We start from the raw sequence: 22355 nt of genomic DNA on the forward strand, positions 1-22355 counted from the left end.
CTGTTAAACTGTGTTATCTTTTTGATTTGCCCTAGATCAGCGGAGCCTCTTTCCAAAGCAGAATGTTTATGCTGGAATTGCAAAATTTATGAGCTAGAAATCAAAATTTCTCTGGAGTGGTGTTACAGATGAGGGAGCCCGAATATGACTGCGTGATAAACAAAAGGTTTTTTTTTTTTTTTTCCCCCCGCTGGTCCACATCCTGCCGCCGTCGCTCGGTTTGTTTTTCAGCCAGAGAGCTCCTGACCTCAGATCAGGTTTCTATTGATTCATTTATCTCGGGACGCTGGAAGAGGATCCAGCCGAGAACATGGAGCTTATCTTACAGCTTTAATGGACAGAAATGTGTCAGTGCCCGCAGCCCGCTCTCTGGCACCATGCTCGTCCAGTTCTCTGCCCATACCGGGACCAGTCTGTGACCATCTGTTGTTTTGACGCGCCATCTGTGGCAAAGACAGGTGGTTGGTCACGCTTTTATTTCCAAAAAGCATGAACCCATTCTCTGCTCTGATGTTCAATTAAGCCCATTTCTTTAAGCTTGTTAAAGAAAATAGTTTAAATGTGTTCCTTTTGAACATTTAACCTGTTCCCCCCCCCCCCTTTTAGCTATTTTTTTTATCAGATAAAGCATTACACCCACATTAATAATTTTCAGATGTTTTTCTAATAATAAATGTAGATGATCTATAAAATGAAAGCCAATGTTGCTTCTCGTCAGATTAACTGGAAAGATGTACAGGTCTGAGATGAGGCAGTTGACCTTTTTTTTTTCTGGCTTTCTTGCCGCCGGCCCTCCGCTCCTTTCAGCTCAGTGAGCAAAGAAATGGAGCATTGCCACATGATTGGGCTGATGTACTGTGGAGGAGGAGGAGAAGGGAGCAGATGGGTCAGAAAGGAGGAGGAGGTCAGGTGGTAGAAAACTGTGCAAATGTATGATGTGTTTCTGGAGAATAATTTTCCATCAGGGTACATCTGAGCCCCTTTATTCTTTTTAGCCTATTTTATATGCTTTATGCTACTCTTCAGCTTCCACCAGTACCGTTTGACTAAAATATACACTTAGGAGAAAACCCCTGTATATATCTATCTGGAAGTATTTTGAACCATTATTTTGAAATGAGTCCTAACCCTTTATGACCAGGGTCCGAAATCAACACTCTCCAGATGCCAAATGCGAGTAAATTTTCCGTTTGGCGAGTAAATTTCAGAAGGCTAACTACCACTGCGAGTAAATGTTTGTACCAAATAAATTGTGTTTTTTCAGTCAACAATTTGGTGGATGCTATTTTATTTTCCTCTGCTGTCAGCTCGTATAACAACAAACGTACACAAACACTCGCACATGTGCCGCAAGAACGACATCAACTACGTCCTGTCCGTTTGCTAACAGCTAGCGTTTAGCTCAGACTAGTTACATAGCGGGATTATCTGGAGATATTTAGCAGGAGTCAGTAGTAATATTTTGGCCGGTAAAAAATATGCTTTGCCGTTTTTTTTTTAGTTTTTTTTTTACATCTGCCTGCCAAATTGGCCTGTGAATGAGGAAGTTAATTTCAGACACTGTTTATGACTCTAGATCAGGGGTGTCAAACATACGGCCCACGGGCCGGATCCGGCCCGCCGAACAATTTAGTCCAGCCCTGTGGCTAAATGCATTATCATTATATTAAAAAAAAACATTTTCCCCAGTTTCGTGTCTGGCAATGTGGCAATAAGATGCCACAAAGAGCTCATCAGATTTGACTTTCACAAGTGGACAAGATAAAAGGAAGAGAATGATAAAACAATTATTGAAAAAAACATGTACTTTGTTTAATTGAAAATATGCAGTTCCTATATTGTCCACGAGGGGCGCTGTGTTGTAATTAGCAGATTAAGCTTCAGGTGTGGAAAAATTCAAATCATTTCTTAATTTTTATCTGTTTGATGTATTTTGTCATGCAGGACAGTGTTTTTAAGTTCCAAAAAATGTGAATAAATGTTTTTCAACATTGTATAATCACTGTGATCAGTTCTTATGCATAATGCACAAGTAAATGTTTAACTGAGTATAAGTATTGTTGAAATTGCACATACTTTTTTTAAAAACGCTGAGGTTATTCATAATATATTGTGTAAAAGTGAAATTAACTTAATATAAAAATCAACAAGTCCACATTTATTAGTTCTATTTAATCTTGCAATGAGTTAACTCATGTGGCCCTCTTGAGATCAGATTAAGCTGTATGCGGCCCCTCAACCAAAATGAGTTTGACACCCCTGCTCTACATGTTCCATGCACAGAACCACTGGCAGCAAAACAGCCCCTCAGCATGATGCCACCCCCACTATGCAGTTGGTACTTTCCTTAGGTTGTATTCACACCTGCCACATGTGGTCCGCTTTTAACGGTCCAGAGTTTGTTCCCAAATTCCCAAATTGGAAATAAAATGTCTTGAAACCTGCTTTGAGTGAGCTGCTCTTGAGACTCTCGATGATTTAGCGCAAATATGCAAAACAAAGGAGCTGCTGCACGCACATTTATAAGTTCAAGCAACAAGGGAAGTACAAGTTATTCATCTTAATCCAGAACTCTGCAGACTGGTGACCCTTCTGAATAAGTTGTGGTCACATAGTTGTGTGAACCGATGATGCTGTAATCTGTAGTTATTCAGAAACAATCCAACTTGTGATAAACTACAGCTATCAGTCTTGGATAATCACTAAATGTTAATCACTAAGTGTTACTAAATTCCCCATCGTTCTGAGATTGGGTCAATCCAATGTGCTCTGTGAAAAACACATTCGTTTGTGTGCTGCAAATAGAAACTAGTATCTGCCTCCCATATTGACCAATAACCAGGAGTCGGCACGCCTTGGCCTTCTCATGGTAGAACACCTTCTTGAAGGGTCAGGACCACTGATTGAATGATTTAGGGAAATGTTTTAATTCATTGACTATTGACTGATTTATATTGACTCTGCCGATCAAAGACATTTCACAATAAATGGTGTACAGTCAGTACGCCCTGGATAAATTGTACTTTTTAAAAAAAAACTGCACGTGTCAAGAAATCCCTTAACATTAGTTAGATGAATTTCAATGTGGCGAAATATGTAGTGAGACAAAAGGAAATGATATCATTGCAATGAATTGATCCCTAGTGCATTTTAATACTGCGGTTGTGTTTTAAAGCCCACCGCCTTCACTGAAATTAAAAAACTTAGTTGCTGAAACAGAAAACGTTCCTTTTTTTAAAAAAAAAATAACTGGAGAGCTTGTAAACGCTCTCTTATTAGTTTTATTTAAGTGTGTTTGACATTTGGGTCTTCCTTTTTAAAGTGATGTTTGGACAAAATCCTTAATTTCTGTTTGGCGGAGACCATGTAGTTAATACGAGAGTGATTTGTGGTAATGAAGTAGTCTGCATGGGTGTTTTTTAAAGTGTTGATCTGTTCCAAGCAGGTAAACTCCGCTGCTGGCAGGCGGCCCCTGCTGACCTTCGGCCCTTCCTCAGCCACAAACGGCAGCGCATACACGGACCGAGACAAACGGTTTCAGCACAGTCTGACGAACGGAGCCGCGTTAGCGAAAGTGAGCCGTTAGCGCGGATCCTCAGCTCGCCTGATCAGGGAGTCAATAACGTAGCCGTCAAGGTCAGGACGCGTGAGCCTCTAAAAACAAGGCTCTGTCTGTGGAGTTTATAAAACAGTTTACTTTTATTCCTGAAAGGGTTTTCCTAATATTCCTGGTGTTTTATCGACGTGGCAATCCACAGAGATGAATCCACATACACACACACACGGAGAGCCGACCGGTTTGTTTTCCTACCAATCCTAGCAGAGCTTTTCCTTTTTTCAGAGTGGTGCTGCAGCTGACTTTGACCCCAGAGGTTCATACATTAATTCAGATGGACTCTGTGGCTCTCAGCCAGCTCTGCTGACTCATCAGGACACCCAGATGACCACATAGGCTGACTGCGTTTCCTGAACACACACCTGCTTTAACGCTAGGCCACAGTGAAATCTGGCAGGATTGCAGACGGCAGGTTAGGCTTCGGTCCCCCTCAGAGAGACGGCGGTTGTAAAGCAGCGCAGGGAGGGAGGAAGGTTCGGATCGATCCACGCTGCTCACGTGGACACACTTTGGTCCCAGCGAACATTCCCCTCCAACAGAATCCCTCCTGGTCAGCCGGTCAGTGTCAAACTTGAATTGATTCCCCTGCTGTCTGTATGTGACTCTCCAACATGTTTTCTTAAAAGAAACGCGGTTAGGGAGATTAAAACGGCAAATTCGGCATATTAAACTGGTCATTAATAACTTTATTCAGATAAATCTTTCCAAACAGACATGATGGCAGTTTGAATTTTCGTCAAACTTACCAGGTTTGATTTAGTTTGAAAGGATATTCCTTTCTTGGTTTATAAAAAAAGATGGTATTGTATCTTTGGTTATATTTAATGGACCTTGCAATCTCAGTTATATTTCTTAGCTTCATGGGGCATTTCCTAATTGTTTCCATGTATGTACGTTTTATTTTTATTAGGGTAAAATTAATACAAACAGGTTACGATCTTACAGCTGAAAACGTTCATCTCTTAATAACCACACTTTTTACATTCTATTTAATTTCATAGTAAATATGACCACTTTTGTCTGAGAACTTTAACTCAGATGCAAACTTCTGTGCATTAAAAGCAGTTTTTTTTTCTTCAAAGCATTTATTAAAATTGGCAAGTTTTTTCAAAGAAATACTGGCCTAAATCCTGTTCTCATATTGCTAGACCAAAAATAATTCAGTTTTTTTTTTTTTTTTTTTTTTTTTTTTTTTTATCAATTGGGTTTCATATAATTTGCAAACTGGTTGATCATGTTTTAATAAAACAAATGTGCGAAACCCGTTTTTAGCTATGGCTCTACAGTGATTTAACACTATTTTCCTTTAGAAAATCAGAATAATTTTTTTAATTAAAATTAGCATATTTTATAAAGCAGGTAAAAAAATTCGCAATATGATTTTTGGGTTTTCATTGTTGTTATTTTTCAGCACTTGAGTGCTTTTGACTTGAGAATTTCGGCCCATGTGCCAAAAAGTTTGGACACTTAGTAGAAAAAGTTAAGAGTAATGTGGTCGATTTTCTTTTTTTCTCTGGTTTTTGCAAAGCTCTGACTTGTCAATGCAGATTTGATTATGACTTTTCTAAAAGAACTACTCTGTAGTAAAATATAAGAACAACATTTAAAAAAACTTTTTCCCCCCCAAAATATCCTGCCATAAGCAGTCATCAATTATTTATATTGGGTGCAGAGATGACTTCTTATTTTAAACTGTTTATCTCTTGTGTTAGCTTTTAGCATTTCAGTGTGTGTTTTCTAGAGAATATACATCTTTACCTTTGCTAAATATTCCAATAGACTGTCAATAATTCCCAATGCCTGGTCCATGGGAACTTTAATATATAAAACAGAGCAGCTTTGTTTAGCCTTCCTGTTATCTGCTGAAAGCCTCCCGCTCTCTCTGGCAGCTTGAATAAACCACAAGCATGTCTCAACATAGACACAGAAAATGCAGTTTCTTTTAGAATAACGTTTTACTTCTCTGTGCTTCTTCTGACTTCATGTTGAACCCCTCATTAACTCTGAAGATTGCTTAAACTGAATCGTCTTTCAGTAACCGTGTCCACACAGCGTGGTCAGGACGCTTGTGGGACTCGGCAAACTCGCATGAACTCAAATTAGAGTTGACAATGCATTATAAACCTGATTGTACTGCATATGGATCACATTAGGTCACAAACAGTTGGCCTTTGGATTGAAACAATTTGTTGATGGTAAATGTAAAGGTGAAATTAAAAAAATCAATAAAATCGTTTCAAGAGCTGAAACAAACTAACATAATGATCAGCACCAACACTTTATAGCACTGCCCTATACCCAGCATGACCTATTTAAGGAAAAGGAAAACAGGTAATGAGTAAAGCAGTCCGTTCACAATCCTTTATCACAAGGCCAACATTTCAGGAGTCACTTTAATAATGTTTAAAGAAAGTAAGAACGTGAATCACAATGGGAAGCTAAGCTTATCCAGAAAGTCTATAAAGCTGCTGCTCAATAGAAAATATTTTACATAAAAGAGGAAGAGAGAGAGAGAGAGAGAGAGAGAGACACACACAGAGATGTGAAGAGAATGGAGACAGACGCAGCTTCCTAATATCATTGAGTCATGACCTCATTCCTCTCTCCATTCCTCCTGTGTGTCCTTCACAGCAGAGACTGCTGCAGTGCAGCTCATCACATCACACCCCCGCCATTACTGGGAGCATCAAACTGACTTACAGACGGAGCCAACTACAACTTTAACCAACGGCTTTACCTTATCAGGGCCGCTAAGAACAGCCGCACGACACGATGCGCGATGGAAGGCCCAGATAATCCTGTCGGTAAAAATGTCACATAATGCCTTCAGTTAGGCGAAAGGCTTATCTTTATTTCTGTTAATAATTGTTAATCAGATGTGGGCAGGATGGCCAAAAATTGCACTCATGAATAGGGATGAGTAACTTTCACATTTGAACCGATACTGTACTGATACCCAGTACCTGGGACGCAATTCCGGTACTTAACGGGGCCTATTATCAGTACTTATGTGTGTTTATGTAGTAATAAATGTTAGTTTATTATTACCCACCTCATGGGTTACAAGGCAACGTCTGCCTTTCCCTGCTGCCGGCCCGTCTTTCTGTATAAAGACCCAGAGCACCCTGTAGGAGCAGCGGGGCACCTCTGCTTTGGCAGAGGTGCCCGAGTGAAAGGAGCTCAGTCAAAGCCTCACGCTCCCTCCACTGACAGACCAGTCCACGGCCTGTTAGTAGCACAAAATTAAACCGATTAAAAATAATATCACTGCGGTTAAATATCTTTTAAGCTATTCCTTTAAATTAAACTACGTGGCTGAAATCCCCCGGGGCGAGGCGGTGGTTTCCTTTCAGCACCGTTTGCTACTCTGGGGAAGCTCGAGCTGAGCAACGTCTGAACCTCGCTCCCCTGGGACAGCCGGGAAGTCTGCGCGAAATGAAACCTATAAAAATAATGTCGCTGCGGTTAAAAAATCGTTTTTTTTTTTTTTTAAATTAACGTGTTCTCCTCTCCCCCGCCATGGCTGAGGCAAAAGATCTCATATAAAGCAGTAAATATTAACTCGGTGAGTGAAAACTCGGAGGGAGCAGCGGTGTGGTTTTTTGGCATTACTGGCTGCCATACGGCGCTCGTACACCGGGAAAACCTTGGAAGCTCCCTCTGCTGTTTGTATGGTAAGCTAAACGGCTCTGCCTTGCCGCTTCTCTCTCCCTCTCTCTCCACACAACTTCAGCGGAGAGGAGCTCTGCTTTATTTTATTATTAGATATGTGATCCAGATATTTATCCTGGTGGATTACTCCTTAACAATATCCAAGGCAGTCTTGCATATACAGTTATAGAAACATTATTCGTATGTTTATCTTTAATTTCTGTTATTTATAATGATGTATCATTTGCTATTTCTTGCAGAATTCTTTAAAATGCCATTGTTGCAAACAGGCCGTGGTATGGAAGGGGGAGTGGGGGAATAAAACAACGCCCAGGAGGCGTTTTCCTTCTTTCTGCCTCGAGTCAAAATGTTTGACTCAAGGCATGCAGTTAAAAAGGAAGTTACTGGATATCATGAAGGGAGTCATCAGCATTAGAATACCTGTTAACTTTGCTAATATTGGGGAATTTCTGATCAGTATGATTTATTCCAGCTCTAGATTCATGTAATTTAGGGAAAGGTCCAAACCGAGTCCCCGTTTGATACCTCACTCAAGTTATTGAAGTCAACAACACATGAAGTTGAAAGCTTGGCAGCTTTAAAGGGCTCCAAACGAACACTATATATTTAATCCTGACGCAGTCTCTCCAGGTCACTTCTAATATGGGTTAACTCACTTGGGAAAGCTACTATTATATTCTAAAGACAGTTCTTAGACTGTGTTAAAAATGCTGTGATATGCACCCACATTTGATACCTGGGATCAAATGGACCTGCCTAGCTGACACTGATTCACAAATCCCACAGTATGCTGCTAAAGGTGGTAGGTTAAAGTCATAGAGTCATTTGTGAATATCATTTGGCCATAAAGAGGTCATGAAAGCCAGGCCGGTGTTTATTTAGCAGCTTTGGCCACTCCTGCTACTGACTGACGTGAAGCATTTGAGTTTGGACGCATGTTTGTTGTTTCCGCTGCAGGTTGTGTCTCTGCGGTGGTTATGGCGAGTCTTGAAGCAGCACCACTGTGGCGATGGTGACACAGCAGAAGGGAAGCCATGAGTCAGCTCGTAACCGCAGCTCATCTTCCTCTTTTCACTACAGCATGGAAACAGGGCCGATGCCGATCAACGCCGAATAATCATCAGAATCTGTTAACCCGCCTCTTGGAGCCGTCCTTTATTCCGGGCTGTACGTGTGATTGCACATCTGTTCAACCTTCAGATGGTTGTTAAATTAGAAAGAAAATAAAAATTCTCACACTGAGATCACAAGCTCCTCAGCTGTGGCAGCATGTTCCAATCAGCTGTTTTCTTTCAGGCCCAAAGAAGCTTGTGATGCGCAGCCGGGTGGCTCTGGGTGATGAAATGGCAGAGGAGGCTTATAATTGCTGTTTTATGTTCTAGTTTAAATGAAGACACCATGTGCTGAGGCTGCAGGGCAGCGGGACAATGTTGTCTAGTATCAATCGCTGGGCTTGATCAGGAACAGAAAGTGTATCCTGCATGAAAGGCTTATGGGGTTTCTTCGGTTTTAAGATAAAAGATGTCCTGAGAAATTCCTTCCTAAATTACAGAGGGTTTATAGAGAGCACTCAGCTCTGGCTTCTGTGGAGTTTAGGATGAATAGATTAAAACATCTGTAAATAAAAGCAGGAGGACAGCTTATGGTTGATGCTTCCAACTGTTCCAAACTGAATGAAGTCAAAAGAAATATGTCGGCCATGGAGAACGGCTCAAAGCTCTCTTTTTATGCAGGAATCGCGGATGATCCTTTTGGGTCTGGTTAACTGAATTTAATGCAACGTTCCTCTCAGTGAGTCTAACTGGGATTCCTCCTAAGTGAATATCAAGAAAGGAGGATGAGGCCTGCCTGTGCCACTGTCGTTCACTTTTGTGTCTTCCTTATTGTGTGGGAAAGCAGCTCTGAGCTAAAACCAATAGGGAAGGCAAATGTATTCGTATAGCACATTTCAGTACAAAGACAATGCAAAGTGCTTTACATCATTAAAATATAGGAAAATAAAAACAGAATAAAAGCAAGTAAAATGTAGAAAAAATAAAACAAAATAGAACATGGAAAAATAGAAACTAAAAGCAAACATTAAAAATAGTTGGACTACAAAGTAGAACAAAGGATGTTTCAGTAAAATAGTTTAACTTTAACGGTCAAGGGCAATCCTAAACAAATGTGTTTTTAATCTTGATTTAAGGGAAGTCAGGCTTTCAGGACTTCCAGAGATGAGTGGAGCATAGGAACTAAATGCTGCTCCTCCTTGTTTAGTTCTGGTTCTAGGTATGCAGAGTAGGCTGGAGCCAGAAGACCTGAGTGGTCTGGATGGTTGATACACTGATAACAAGTCTGTGATGTATTTAGGTGCTAAGCCATTCAGTGATTTATAGACTAACAGAAGTATTTTAAAGTCTATTCTCTGAGATACAGGAAGCCAGTGTAAGGACTTTAGAACTGGGGTGATGTGCTCTACTTTCTTAGTCTTTAGTGAGGACGCGGGCAGCAGCGTTCTGGATCAGCTGCAGCTGTCTGATCCACTTTTTAGGCAGACCTGTGAAGACCTTGTTGCAGTAATTAATTCTACTAAATTTAAACGCATGGATTAGTCTTTCCAGATCCTGCTGAGACAATAAACTCCTGGTGTTACGGACGCCGGCGGCTGCTTTTCAAATGAGCCGTTTTGCGTTGGAGGATACTAGTGAATGTGCATGTTGGTGTCCTGACTGCTGTCTGTTGGTGTGTTTTTTTTTTTTTTTTTTTTTTTTTTTTTTTTTTTTTTTTTTTAAACTAATGGCAGATGGAGTCCTATCAAATGTGGGCGTGTTAGTTCTGGGATCCAGCAAATTAGGTTAAGGCTGAATGAGGTAATCTGCAGAGACAGAAAAATGATTAGGTCATCTACACTCAACTCCTTTAATGCCATTAGTTTTGAACCACAGTTAAAGGAGACTAATTTCCTCCCCACAAAATAGGCACAAAAGAACCAGACACAAAAACAACACTGGAGCAAACGCTGGAAAACTGACATGGACATAAAATCTGGAATATTGGTATGGCCCTACAGTGCATGACGTAAAATATAAACCAACATTTAAAATATAGTTATGAATTGTTACAATATGCTGAGTTGGCTGTATGTGGGGACGCACACACTAACTTATTTTAGCGGCGTTTCTAGCGCTCTGTGTAAAAAGTAAGTAGACAACATTCTGAGTGATTTGCATGTCAGTACACCCAAAAAAACCTTTCCCGTCTTTAGTTTGGGACCAACAGCACAGCTGTGATCCTTGACTGGAAATTTGGACTTTTACAGTTTTATTCTCACTTTATTATTAATTATTGAAGGCTTCTTGGCTGCTGCATTATAAGTTCATCAAACTAGGAAGGAATAAAACTATATATACTCCCAAATATTTAAAGGAAACTCTTGAGAAATAAACACATTTTCGCTTCATTGTTGAGGTCATTTTAGCTTTTCATTTATAATATGCATAATATTTTGGAAATGTGTATCTCACGCATTCCTGCCATTCCTTTTTAATATGAGCTGGTAAAAACGACATTGTGGTTCTCTTCATTATAATCATATTGAACCCTTTATATTATATATTTAGCCTTATGGACCACATACTGGGTTAAATCTGCAGTTTTCAGACATTCATTCCTGGTTGTTTTAGTGCATTGATGGTGAAATTACTGATCTTTTATGTGAGTTTGCCTTCCAGGAACAGGTTTTACATTTCCTGTCTGCAAGTGTGAATTCCTGTCTGTGTGTGTGTGTGTGTGTGTGTGTGTGTGTGTGTGTGTGTGTGTGTGTGTGATGCGCGCATGTGTGGGTGTTATGGGTGTGTCAGAAACTTTCATGTGTTATTAGTACGCCTGCCTTCTACCTGCAGGAGCAATACCACCTTAGCATTTTTATTATGGGTGCGGTTCATTCAAATGTTGTAAACACACACACTCGCGTGTGTGCGTGCACACACACATCCACAACCACACACTCACGTTTTAAATACTTACTGAGGACCTTGCCTTGACTTCAGTTAATTTTCAATCCTTTCTATGGCCTGACAGTCCTACTCCTTAACCTAAACTTTACCAGTACAAGTTCTTGTACATGTGTACAGTTATGTACACACACGCACGCACGCGCTTGGACTCGGCTGCCACATGTTTCAGCTGTTGATCATTGCCAGGATGCCTTTGAAACTTTCCGTTCTGTCTGGGCTGATGACACTGAAGTTGGCTGTAAGGTTTATGATGTTAATCAGGATTAAAACTGACGAAAAACTCCCAATTGTTGTAGCTCTCTGCTGTCGTGCCTCAGTGAGAAACCTTCACGCGGCCTAGGTTTAAGAAGGTCAATCGCTTATCTGTTAGTTGTGAGAGGAAAGTTGAGATTTTCTCTCATTTTTCTGATTTTAGTCTGCTAAATTTCCGCTGTGTTCCTTTAAACATCCACTGTAGCTGCTACATTTAAGCTGGGCAGAAACATGGTGTACAAAAAACACTTTTTTTTCTATTCACTTCATGTCCAAATACCTGTTTTTCCACCTGTCCATTTTAATATTTTAAAAATCACACTTTTTTTTCTAGTTGTTGTGATTCATTCATTTTACCCGCAGACTACTTGTGATTTTGTTAAAATGTTTTAACCCTTCTGATATTTTTCAGTGTATGTTTACTTAACCTAGTTTATTTATCCATTATGTCAATAAATACATTTAGCCAGCTTGCTAATTTTTTTTTTTTTTTACACATAAAAATAGATTCTGTTAGTTTTTTTTTTTTACTTTTCTTCTTGTTTACCTTTTTAATTATTCGTGCACCTTCTCTTCTTCTCTTTCCCGTGCAGCTCTACAGACTAAGTGTCTCCATGGTGAAGTGGGCGGAGTCTGATGTCAGCCCCACCTCTTGTTGACCCTCCCACCATGCCCACCATGGTCTCCAGGCTGCCGACGTTCGGCTCACGACCCCGGTCACAGACGGCTCCAGCGGCTAGCCTGACCGGCGGAACTGCGGCCGCCGCGGGCAGAACCCGTCTCACCAACGGCTTCTACCATCACCCCGGACCTGCAGGGGCCGCCGTGCCGCCGTCATCCGCCAAGCAGAACGGATTCATCCGGGTGCCGTGTTCGTTTTCCGCTAAGTGGAGGAAGGAAAACGCGGCTGATGGCGATGAAACGACAGACGGAGAGTGCAAGAGAGGGAAAGGTGAGAACGTTGTGCAGAATCGCAGCACCTTTCAGCTGTATTTCTACCCACGGCAGAATGGAGCCGTCCAGTCACAGCATGATGGCAAAAAGACTGCATCCTCCTCAGCGAAAGGGTGCGGCCAGCTCACCTCATCGTCGTCGTCGTCATCATCACCATCTCCACAGTCCAGCCACAGAGCTTTTCCTGCTTCTAAAACCGGATCTCGAGGCTCCAAACTGAATCCGACCTCCTCAGAACTGTCCAACGACACAAAGCAAATCCTAAAAACAAGTCAAGGGTCTAAAGCCGGGACGAAGGCGAACGGTTCTCTGAGACAGCCTCAGAGTTTCACGCGTCTGGCAGGTGCAAGGCCCGGTTCTGGTCCTGGGTCTCGATCTGGTTCCCCACTGCTTAAGAAAGCAGCTGCCAGCCGCTCCCATTCTAGCGATAACCTCGGGGGCTCTGCTTCCCTGCGGCTGACTGAAAGCGACCGCTTCCGGTCCCGGAGCCTCACCCAGGTCAGACAGCAGGCCTCTCCCACCCTCACCCGGACCTGCATCTCTCCCAGCACGACCCGCTCCTACTCCACCAACAGGGCTGCCCAACAGGGACCCTCCACCTCAAAGGTTCCTCCAAGAGCCAGCCTGTTGAAATCCCCTGTGAGCAGAACTGCTTCGGGGAGGCTGGGGGCTGGAGCCCCTTCCAAGCTACCACCGGCAGCCCTGAAGAAGCCGCTTCTACCTAGTCCGACCTCCAGAACCAGCGGTATCAGCTATAAACTGTCCCGCCCATCACTCATAAAGCAGTCCCACCCTCTTCGAGTGACAGCAACCAACATGTGGAAAGGTGAACAGGAAGTAAACGGAGGACCAATCAAACGAAAGAACTCGGTCGAGACGCCTTCATCTACCGAGAACAGCCCAGGTTCATTTTTCTTCTTCTATCTGTTGTCAGTTTTACATCACAAGGCTCTGATCTCATTGCGGTTTCATCTCTATATGTGATGCGGCTGCAGAAAACACTCCAGAGGCTCCGGAGGTGGAGCAGCTTTCGGACGACCTTGTGCCCCATGGAAGGGGATCGATTGTCGGTGAGACGCTGGAGGACATGTCCCTGTCCTCCACTTCCTCCCTGGACAGAAATGACATCAGTCAGGAGTACATGGATGACTTTGACAACCTCGGTGAGATCTAAATGTTCTTTGGGGTGTTTAGTTGCAAATATCAGCAAAGCTGCTCAGTAACAGAGACAAGATGTCGTTTGTGACGTGTTTATATGTGAACAGGCTGGCATCAAATCAGCTCAGGGAACAGCACGGGACTTTTTTTTCAGACACCTTGACTCCTTTTCTTTTGCTTTCACATTTTTACATTTTTAATACTTTATTTTATTTTTTCAGGAAACGGGGGAGTTGGCATCTTACTGTTCTCATCCAAAAACGAGGAGGATGACTCAGGACTCGACCAGTCATGCACCAGGCTGGACGATGACAAGGATGCATTAAGCAAGGTCACCAAGACAACAGGACTGTGCTTCCTGGATGATGGTCTTGACTGGACTGCCTTCAGTGGTGAATTTTAAAGAACTTCATGTTGAGGTCAGCTAAAGTCTCAAAATATTCCAATAATAATACAAAAAAAATCCTGTTTGTGTTCAGGTGATAAAGAAGAGCTCCGACTTAATCAACTCGCCCGTCGGAGAAAGTCAAGTCAGCCTGAGTATCACGAACAGGTACATTATCTGCAACTGGTTTAGTCAAAACCTGAAAAATTCCTTTGATTACTATTGTAGGTTTTGATTGAAATATCTGGCTAAATGGTATTGAAAAGGTTCTTAAATCCAGAGTACATGTGTTGTTAGAGATCACTGATCCATAAAGCTGCCCCAGATCCACGAGTTCCCTCCGGCAGTGTTTCCTGTCTTGTCTAAGGTCTGAAACAGGTTTTTATTCAGCCCTTCCCTCGACCCCCATGGACATTTTGTCCTAGTGCCAACAATTCTGACCTGATGTGCACATATAAAAATTAAATGTATTAATCCGAGCACACAACCCTGTGGAACCTCCAACTTTTTCACTGCTGCATCAGTGTGAGTTAACGTTCTTAAGAATGGAGTCCGTGGGATAACTGTGACCAAAGGAAAGTGTGTGTGATTGGAGTAAAATGTTGGGGAATCTGTAATTGGGCTAGGATTTAACAGAAGATAGTTTATCATTAGGCTCTGACGTTGTTCTGTATTAACTGCATAAAAACTCAATTCTGTAGCTCTGAATTCTGAGTCAAGTTCTAGAAACTTAGTATGTTATCTAACTTTATCCATCTGTTAAAAAAGAAAAGAAAAAAAGATCTAAATTCTAATAATTACCTGAGACTTTTTGTGACTGGTACCCAAATATGTGTCAGTATCTGGTTTAAGTGCAATTTTACTTTAGTTTGGGTTCCCTTCTGATCCCCAGTCCAGGCAGCTGAAACCCTTTCTTCAAATAAATCATTAGAAGTTGAGAATGTGAGGTCGTAGCATGCAAAGAGATGCCCGAAGACCTTTCTTCAAATTCCCATCTACCTAAAATCACATGTCTACTACACGGGTCAGTACAATCAACCCAAAGCAAACCTGTTTTTTTGTTGTTACACGGTGTAAATGCTGCAGGTGCAGTTTGGCCTCACCCAAAGCAAAGACAGATGAACTCATCAGTCCATTGTGTGCACGCCTTAACTCTCCCATCAGAAGGCTGCAGCTTTTCAACTATCCCACCAGGCTGATCCGCCGTCTGGACCAAATCGCTTCATGTGGTCCCTTTTTAGATTCTATTCAAACATGACTGAAGCAGCATGTGCAATCGCAGGAACAATAGATTTCCATTCACAAAAGCCTGTTTCAGCAAACATGTCCCTGTTATAAACCGACAAAGATGACCTGCCTCAGGACGTTCATAGAAGAGTAGCAGACTTGCCGTTATCCCACACAGCTGTTAGCTTGCAGTTATGAAGGCTGCAGTACAGGACGGCTGGAGGTGGCATGCAGCGTTGACGTGAGCGTTGCCCAGAAAATCAGTCAGATGTCTCCCCATAGCGTTCTCCTTATAGAAATAACGGTGGAATATCTCCTTGTAGCCGTTCATGCAGGCCTGGGAGTACCTTACCCTGCAAGTGAGTGGCGAAAATGAGCGGTCTGACTTCTGCCTCCCTCGCCACATCGATGTCAGAAACACCTTTATCCTGCCTGGAGGCTAAATTGACACGGGTGGTTTGACAAAACAAGAAGTTGGAGTCAGCAGCTGTTTTTCAATAAAGACCAGGTTCTTCTGATGGGCAGCCGGGTGAAGTAGATTTTTGTTTCCCTGGAGGAGGAAAAAAAAAGGGAATTATTTTTATTTAATAAGTCTATTTTAACCTGTTTTCCCATCCCGTCGGTGTGACTTCTTTCTCATTCATGTTTAGAGTTGAGTCAGAACGAGTGACAACAGAGCATGCCTGACAGATATATATATCATATTGTAGGGAACAATGGGGACAGATGGTCACAATGTGAAGAGGCTGTACGTTGACTCTTGATGCTAGAGCTCAGGCCCTCGGGTGCACCTTCTAAAGGTGCCTGCATATTAAAAATGAAATCCTGTCAGCAATCACGTGGACCAAAATTACATCCGAACTGGACTGATCCTAGCACTTGTCCCTTAAGCCTAAAAACGTCCCAACAGAAGTCGGTTCTCTCCAAGGGATTTGAAACACTGAGGCCAATTTCTTTTCCTTTCTCTGCAGACGGTAAATATTTGGGTTTGCACAAATGTCAGCCATAGCCAGTACGAGCTTTTGGATCCTTCTGAAGAAGAAACTAAGCGCGGACTAAATCGCAGACTTCAAGCAGGCAGGCCAAGCCAAACATTAGCAGATGATGACTGAAACAATGTTAGAGTTTTAAAGACACCCCCCTAAAACAAACCGGGCAGCAGCAGTCAAAGGATTCCATTCTACTGTATGCTGAAGACTTCATGGATGAAAGTAAAGAGGCCGCACTACAAGATGCCATCCTGGTGATTGCCAGACAGAAGATCAGGAAGGCCAGATTTGCCCCAAAATAAGAAATGAGCCCAAAAAATGTTTGTGCCAAAGTTGTATGGACTGGCCAGACAGAGACAAGGCCTCTGTCAAAGAGATGGAACGGTTCCAAAAAAAAAATGTTCTGCTGTTGATCCCAAACAGTGAAGGTAATGTCATGGCTTCCGGGACCTTCTCTGTAATTTACATAGATGGCGTGACACCCAAGTGGTGTAGCCAAATGAGTTAAAAAGTCTGCAGGAGCCTTTAGTTTACCAATTCAATCATCGTCATGGCGCCAGAGGGGCGACCCAGAACGGCCAAAGGCGTGGGACGTTCTGGTCTGGTCTGGTCCAGTCTGTCTGTAGACTTCAACCCCATAGAGCAACATTTGAGCTGCCAAGGAGAAGATGGGATGGAGCACCACCCAAAGCAAGCAACACCTGAAAGATGCTGAGGTGACGACTAGGAAGTAAAAGAAGAATGAAGAGTGTTTGCTGTTGCCTCCTATTCAGCTTTTGATTTCAAGTCCAAAATGCTCTGACTCAGAGGCAGAAAAAAAGAAACTTGTCTCACAGTTTCACTACCTTTTAGAAAGGAAGGATGTTTTATCTGTTAACATAGAATTTAAGTGTAAACCTTTGATCCATTTAGCGGTGAAGAATCTAATCATCTAGTCCATCGTCATGGTTGATATCCAGAATAGGATCCTTTTATTTTTTTGCTTCTTGGTCAAAGTCCAGTGTTTAACATTATTCCGAGTAAACTGGGTTTGTGTCTAAGTATCTAACAGAGCTAAAGAGCCTTTACAGTTTCTTTAAGCAGGTGATGCACTGAAGAACCTTCTTATGCCAGTGACATCAAAACACTTTATTGATACATTTACTCTTTTTTTTTTTTTTTTTTTTTTTTTTGAAGGAGCAGAGAGTTTCTAGAAAATGAGGACCCCCCCTCTTCACAGTAACATGACCTGAAACTAACCAGCGTTTTAATCCTCCCCGTTCGCAGGGCGGTTCTTCTCTGGACCTGTCCCCCTCTGATAGCTGTGGCTCTGGGGGGACCTACATGTGGGACGAGGAAGGTCTGGAGCCTCTGGGGGGCGCCACCACCACCGCCTCCATCCACACCAACAGCAACACCACCCACCACATCGGGAGCTTCGACTCCGACCTCAACAGCATCGTAAGGAGTCTTCGTCCCTTCGTTTATCCAGCTGCCATCTCTTTATTCCAGCTTTTGAAGATCTTAGAGCTGTTTGCAGCTCTCAAGACACGACAGCTTATCGTCACAGTCCAACCAGGCTGATTAGCCCTCTTTTGTCTTAGATGAAGCTGGGATGGGCTTTAAGGCTCTGCTGTTGGTGCAAGTCTGAATGAGGTTCTCTGGCTCCCTCTGGTGTCCCCTTCTCTTAAGTACAACCAGGTACTGGTCTGCGTTTGCTTTTTGGAGCTGCATAGGGAGATGATTTCTTACCTCAGTAAATGTAGTAATGGCCCCAGATGTTGAGATGGGAAACGGTGTTTATGGTCTCTCAGGATTTCTAGTTTGGTTACGTTGAAAGAAAGCAAACAAAAAAAACCAAAACAATGTTTTGTCCTAACGTTTAGGACTAAGCACCATCACATATCAGTGGAGCGGCTCTGCATAAAAACAGAAAGCTGTCCCATGTTGAAATGAACCAGAGGAAAGTGGACTGGTGTCTGAATAAAACAGGGCTTTGGGGCAGACCTAGAAGTCTCTGGAGGGACTTTATGTCTATGGTTTGGGAACACCTTGGGGTCCAAAGGGAGAAATGTTGGACGATGGATGGATGAATGAACAGGTTAAATGTTTGATGGACATTCCTGGAGAACATAAATCTCTCAAACGTCCCCCTTTTCCCCCAGATCAGGGGAGTGGTTTGAGCAGATGAATGTCACAGCTGAATATCTGACGGGGCTCATCAGACCAGCTAACGTCGCCGTTCTTCATCTGACACCAACTCTTTACGGCTCGTGGCCTCGGCTGTTGTGGGGTTTCCCCCCGAGATTGAAGCTTAAACCCCATAAAGGAAGGAGGAGGCTTCACATAGAAAGGGTTTTAAACGGCAGCGGCAGGAGGATTACCAGGTTTTTAGGTCCAGGCTCTGACCTTCAGTTCAGCCGATGAACCCTGTGAGTGATGGTGAGAGGCTGTTAATGAGCCTGCTGCCTCGCCGTGTCCTCTGTGTTAATGAGCCGCGGCTCGCGCAGTGATTGATCCTAACGAGCTCAGGCCGTTAATGATCGCAGGACTTTAAGAAGCTCTCAGCTGACGACTGAAGTCTTCCTCTGGTTTCAATCGTCTTTGGTCGTAGCTTTGTCCATTAGAACCACCAGGGGTCAGTGTTGCGCTGAGGGAGGGCAGGGTGCCTTGTTCAGTGTTCAGTATTGACGTTGTTGGAGCTTTGATCAGTAAAAGCTGCCGCTGTGTGTGTGTGTGTGTGTGTGTGTGTGTGTGTGTGTTTGGGGTTTTGAAGAGGCGCCTTATCACAACGACGCTGGGTCGAGTTGAGTCGATTCATGGCCTGAAGCAACGATGGCCAGCCAGGAGGAGAAAGATGAGAGGATCAGGGATTACATCATCACGTCTGGTTCCAAATATTCAACAAGCTTTCGTCATGTCCCTTCAACCTGAAAAACGCAGACTGATGAGATGTTCACGTTCATGTTGTTAAAAGTATCACAACTCCTGGCTTTAGTTTTATGTATTTCAAGTCTGTCGCTTTTTCAAAGGTGTTAGGTTGGCGGATGGGTTTCATCACTGCGTTATGATGCCACACGTTGATGTGGGTTACCACACGTTGTCCAACAGGAAGAGGGTCATGATGACCCGTTGGTGTTTCAGGAAGTGCGTCCAGCACTTTGTCTTGGTCCGGGCCTGTGTTCTGTTGGATGCAGAAACGTTTGCCTTTAGCTGCAGCAGCTGTTCGTTCCCTTTATCCCGAGGATCCTGTGTAGTCTTAAAATATATAATGACATTTTATTCATTTTTAATTCTGGCTAAGGTTGGAAAAAAGAAAATGGAGTATGGAAAAATTATTGAAATTCCAGACTTTATTACTACCGGTAATTCAATTTTCTTTAGCTAAAATTTGGGGTTTTATGAAAAACAAAGGGCCTTTTTAAATTCATCTAATTAGGCGATTTTATCTTTTATTTGACGTGTCGTTAACGTTAAACTCTTCCGGTTTTAGGACGATGACAGAACTCAGAATAAATTCACATCTATTCAAAAATCTAAAAAAGTGCCATTTCACGGGCATTTTTTGCCTAGATCAGGATTTTAAAGTCCTGAACTGGGTCTAGTTTTGATGGTTAAAAGCACAAACTCTACATGTTTGGGGGCATTTTTTGCGAAGAAAATAATAAGATCCAACATTAAAAATTGAGATTTAAAGAATAATAGCCAAGATGATATGTTTTTGTTTTATCCAATCAGAAGTATCCAAGTTTATACAAATGCACCCCCAGAAATGACGTTCTTTTCTAGAAAACTAGATTTAAAAAAAATAGTAAGAACCCTTTTATCCTCGCCGTCCTGCAGAAGCTTCTGTCTGTCTCAAAAACCATCCTGGCTTTCAGATTATCTGATGGAGGTCAACACAAAAATGGGGGGAAAAAAGAAGATTTTTTTGTCCTTCACGTAGCCATTAAACATCTGGCAGAGATTCCTGCTGATGGTCAGACATTATTTCCAATCATCATTTGTAACTCTGTGGAAACAGTTTCCAGCATTTCATCTTCAGCTCCTCAGACCTTTTCTTTGTTAAAATCCTCTTGCAAGCTTTTTGAAAAACAATCACAAATGCATGAAAGACTCTTGGCCTGTTTTATTGTCTGTCTCTCCGTGTGTTTATTGTTGGGCTGTAAATGATTCATGCATCCTTTGTAGTTCAGTTTTTTTTTACTGTCTGATAAAATACAGCAGTGGAATAATCCCAGCGTGCACAACAGCGGTAGATGCGTTATGTCATCAACACCCCTAAGAAACAGTGGCTGGAACGGAAAGCGATAATGAAGAGTTTTCATCGGTTGTTTCCATCAGTTGTTAAATACAATTGGTGTTTAATGCTTTGGATTCTCCTCATTATTTCCTAAATTCTTTTTTTTTTTTTGTTTTTTTTTTTGCTCCAGGATCTCTTAAACAACCTGGACTCATGTGATCTGGCTGACGATGACCTCATGCTGGATGCAGACTTCCCGGAGGACTCCTCGCTGCACAGCGGTACGTTTATAATGATGACATTGAGTCAGATAAAAAAAAAACTAAATGCTCCGAATCTCTCTGGGGAAGACGCTCCTCAGACGTCTTACTGGTTCAGTCCGATTCTGAAATGACCGGTTATTTGGGGAAAGATCGTAAAATGTTTTAATCTTTGCTCTTCCATCCTTTTCACTTCTGTTAGGCGACTTTCTCCTCTTCTACAGGTTGTCTAGGCTCATGCCCAGATCTGTTTGTTATACACTTTATTATTGAGATCTTTTTGGTTCCACATGCTCATACCAGCTCATTACAACAACACACAGGAGTCAGAAACGGTCATGACAGGTTTGGATCTGCCAAAAATCCTCAGCAAGCATTTAAAATGGGATTTTGTTTAAGTAGAACATCATAATCTAAACCAGTGATGCATTCTGGGCATGTCTCTCCTTCGGCGCACTTTCATCACTGCAAAAGCGGGACTAAAAATAAGTAACATTTTCTTAAAATTTGTGTATCTGTCCTTGATTTGAGCAGGTAAATAAGATGATCTGCCAACAGAATAAGATTTTTGCACTTAAAATAGGAACAATTCATCTCCATCATCTTATTTCAAGTGTTAAATGTCCAATTATCTTAATTTAGGGGTCAAAATACTCATTCCATTGGCAGATGATCTTATTTACCTGCTCAAATCAAGGACAAAAACACTATGTTTAAGAACATTTTGCTTATTTTTAGATCCGTTCTTGCAGTGATTCGGTTGTATTTTGGGCATGCTATCTTGTCGGTTCCTAATGGAAGCGTCTTCTCTGCCTCTGCTCCGTTCCATGATGCCCGTGACCTGAACCCTGCAGATGGAGAGGGGCTGTCCAGCATGGCTCAGTGGAGGAGGAGACAGCTCTGCTGGGGAACACAGGACAACGACACCGAGAGGTGAGAAGAAAACCTCTTTATCTAGGATTATCTGGAGCGAAATCAAACTATATTAAGATTTCTCACAGGTTGTAGACCCACAGTAGTAATGCAGTCCTGAGAGTCTTCCTCCCGCTGGTTAGGCAGTGTGAGTTTGTGTGAGTTTCCGTGAGCTAAGGCTCAGTGTGGGTGATTTTAAAGGAGTTGTGCTGTTGTGAAAACATTTGAAAAGCTGTTTGAGGCAGAAACAGGGGAGAACCTTCAGGGAGATGTGGTGAGTTAACCTCTGCTCTGTCTGAAGCGTAGAATCTGTGGCTGACGTCGACTAGGGGGAAAGTTTTAATCGCGCACAGCTTGACGCGATGAAACCCGCTCACATTACCTCTGGCTGTAAAGGCTGCTTGAGCTCTCAGCGCATCGATAGCACCGATTTGTTTCAAGGCTGATCTCCATCTTCAGAACACTTTTCAGGGATGTGTATGAACACAACTTCAGCTATCCAAGGATTTTGCAGACCTCGATGATGAGTTAAGCAGTGGGTGTAGGCAAATTCTAGAACTCCAGCTGAGCATCATCATTTCTGTATGCTTTCATTTCTGAATTTCTGAATGTGTCAAGTCCTCTGTCCACAGCGATGTCCTGTGCTACAAACTCTCTCAGGATCCTGAAAGCAAGGAGGAGAAAATCAGGTACTGTGGTCTCATCCCGTC

At 42.4% G+C, this 22355-nt stretch overlaps 1 protein-coding gene across 10 annotated transcripts in view; it reads left to right on the forward strand.

The window, feature by feature from the left end:
* Positions 1-22355, forward strand: part of LOC105939596 (serine-rich coiled-coil domain-containing protein 2) — a 42237-nt gene that overhangs the window by 8402 nt on the left and 11480 nt on the right. For 9 of the 10 annotated variants that reach the window (XM_012881829.3, XM_012881830.3, XM_036142371.1 and 6 more), the window contains exons 2-9: positions 12132-13396; positions 13488-13655; positions 13872-14042; positions 14130-14203; positions 17518-17691; positions 20664-20754; positions 21588-21666; positions 22278-22334. In XM_012881829.3, coding sequence (XP_012737283.2) covers positions 12175-13396; positions 13488-13655; positions 13872-14042; positions 14130-14203; positions 17518-17691; positions 20664-20754; positions 21588-21666; positions 22278-22334 — 2036 coding nt within the window. In that variant the 5' untranslated portion in view covers positions 12132-12174. Of the gene's footprint in view, positions 1-8414; positions 8456-12131; positions 13397-13487; positions 13656-13871; positions 14043-14129; positions 14204-17517; positions 17692-20663; positions 20755-21587; positions 21667-22277; positions 22335-22355 lie in introns of those variants that run through there. The other variant, XM_036142366.1, reaches the window with a different exon arrangement.

The sequence above is a fragment of the Fundulus heteroclitus genome, chromosome 10 (assembly GCF_011125445.2).
Source record: "Fundulus heteroclitus isolate FHET01 chromosome 10, MU-UCD_Fhet_4.1, whole genome shotgun sequence".
Classification (NCBI taxonomy): domain Eukaryota; kingdom Metazoa; phylum Chordata; class Actinopteri; order Cyprinodontiformes; family Fundulidae; genus Fundulus; species Fundulus heteroclitus.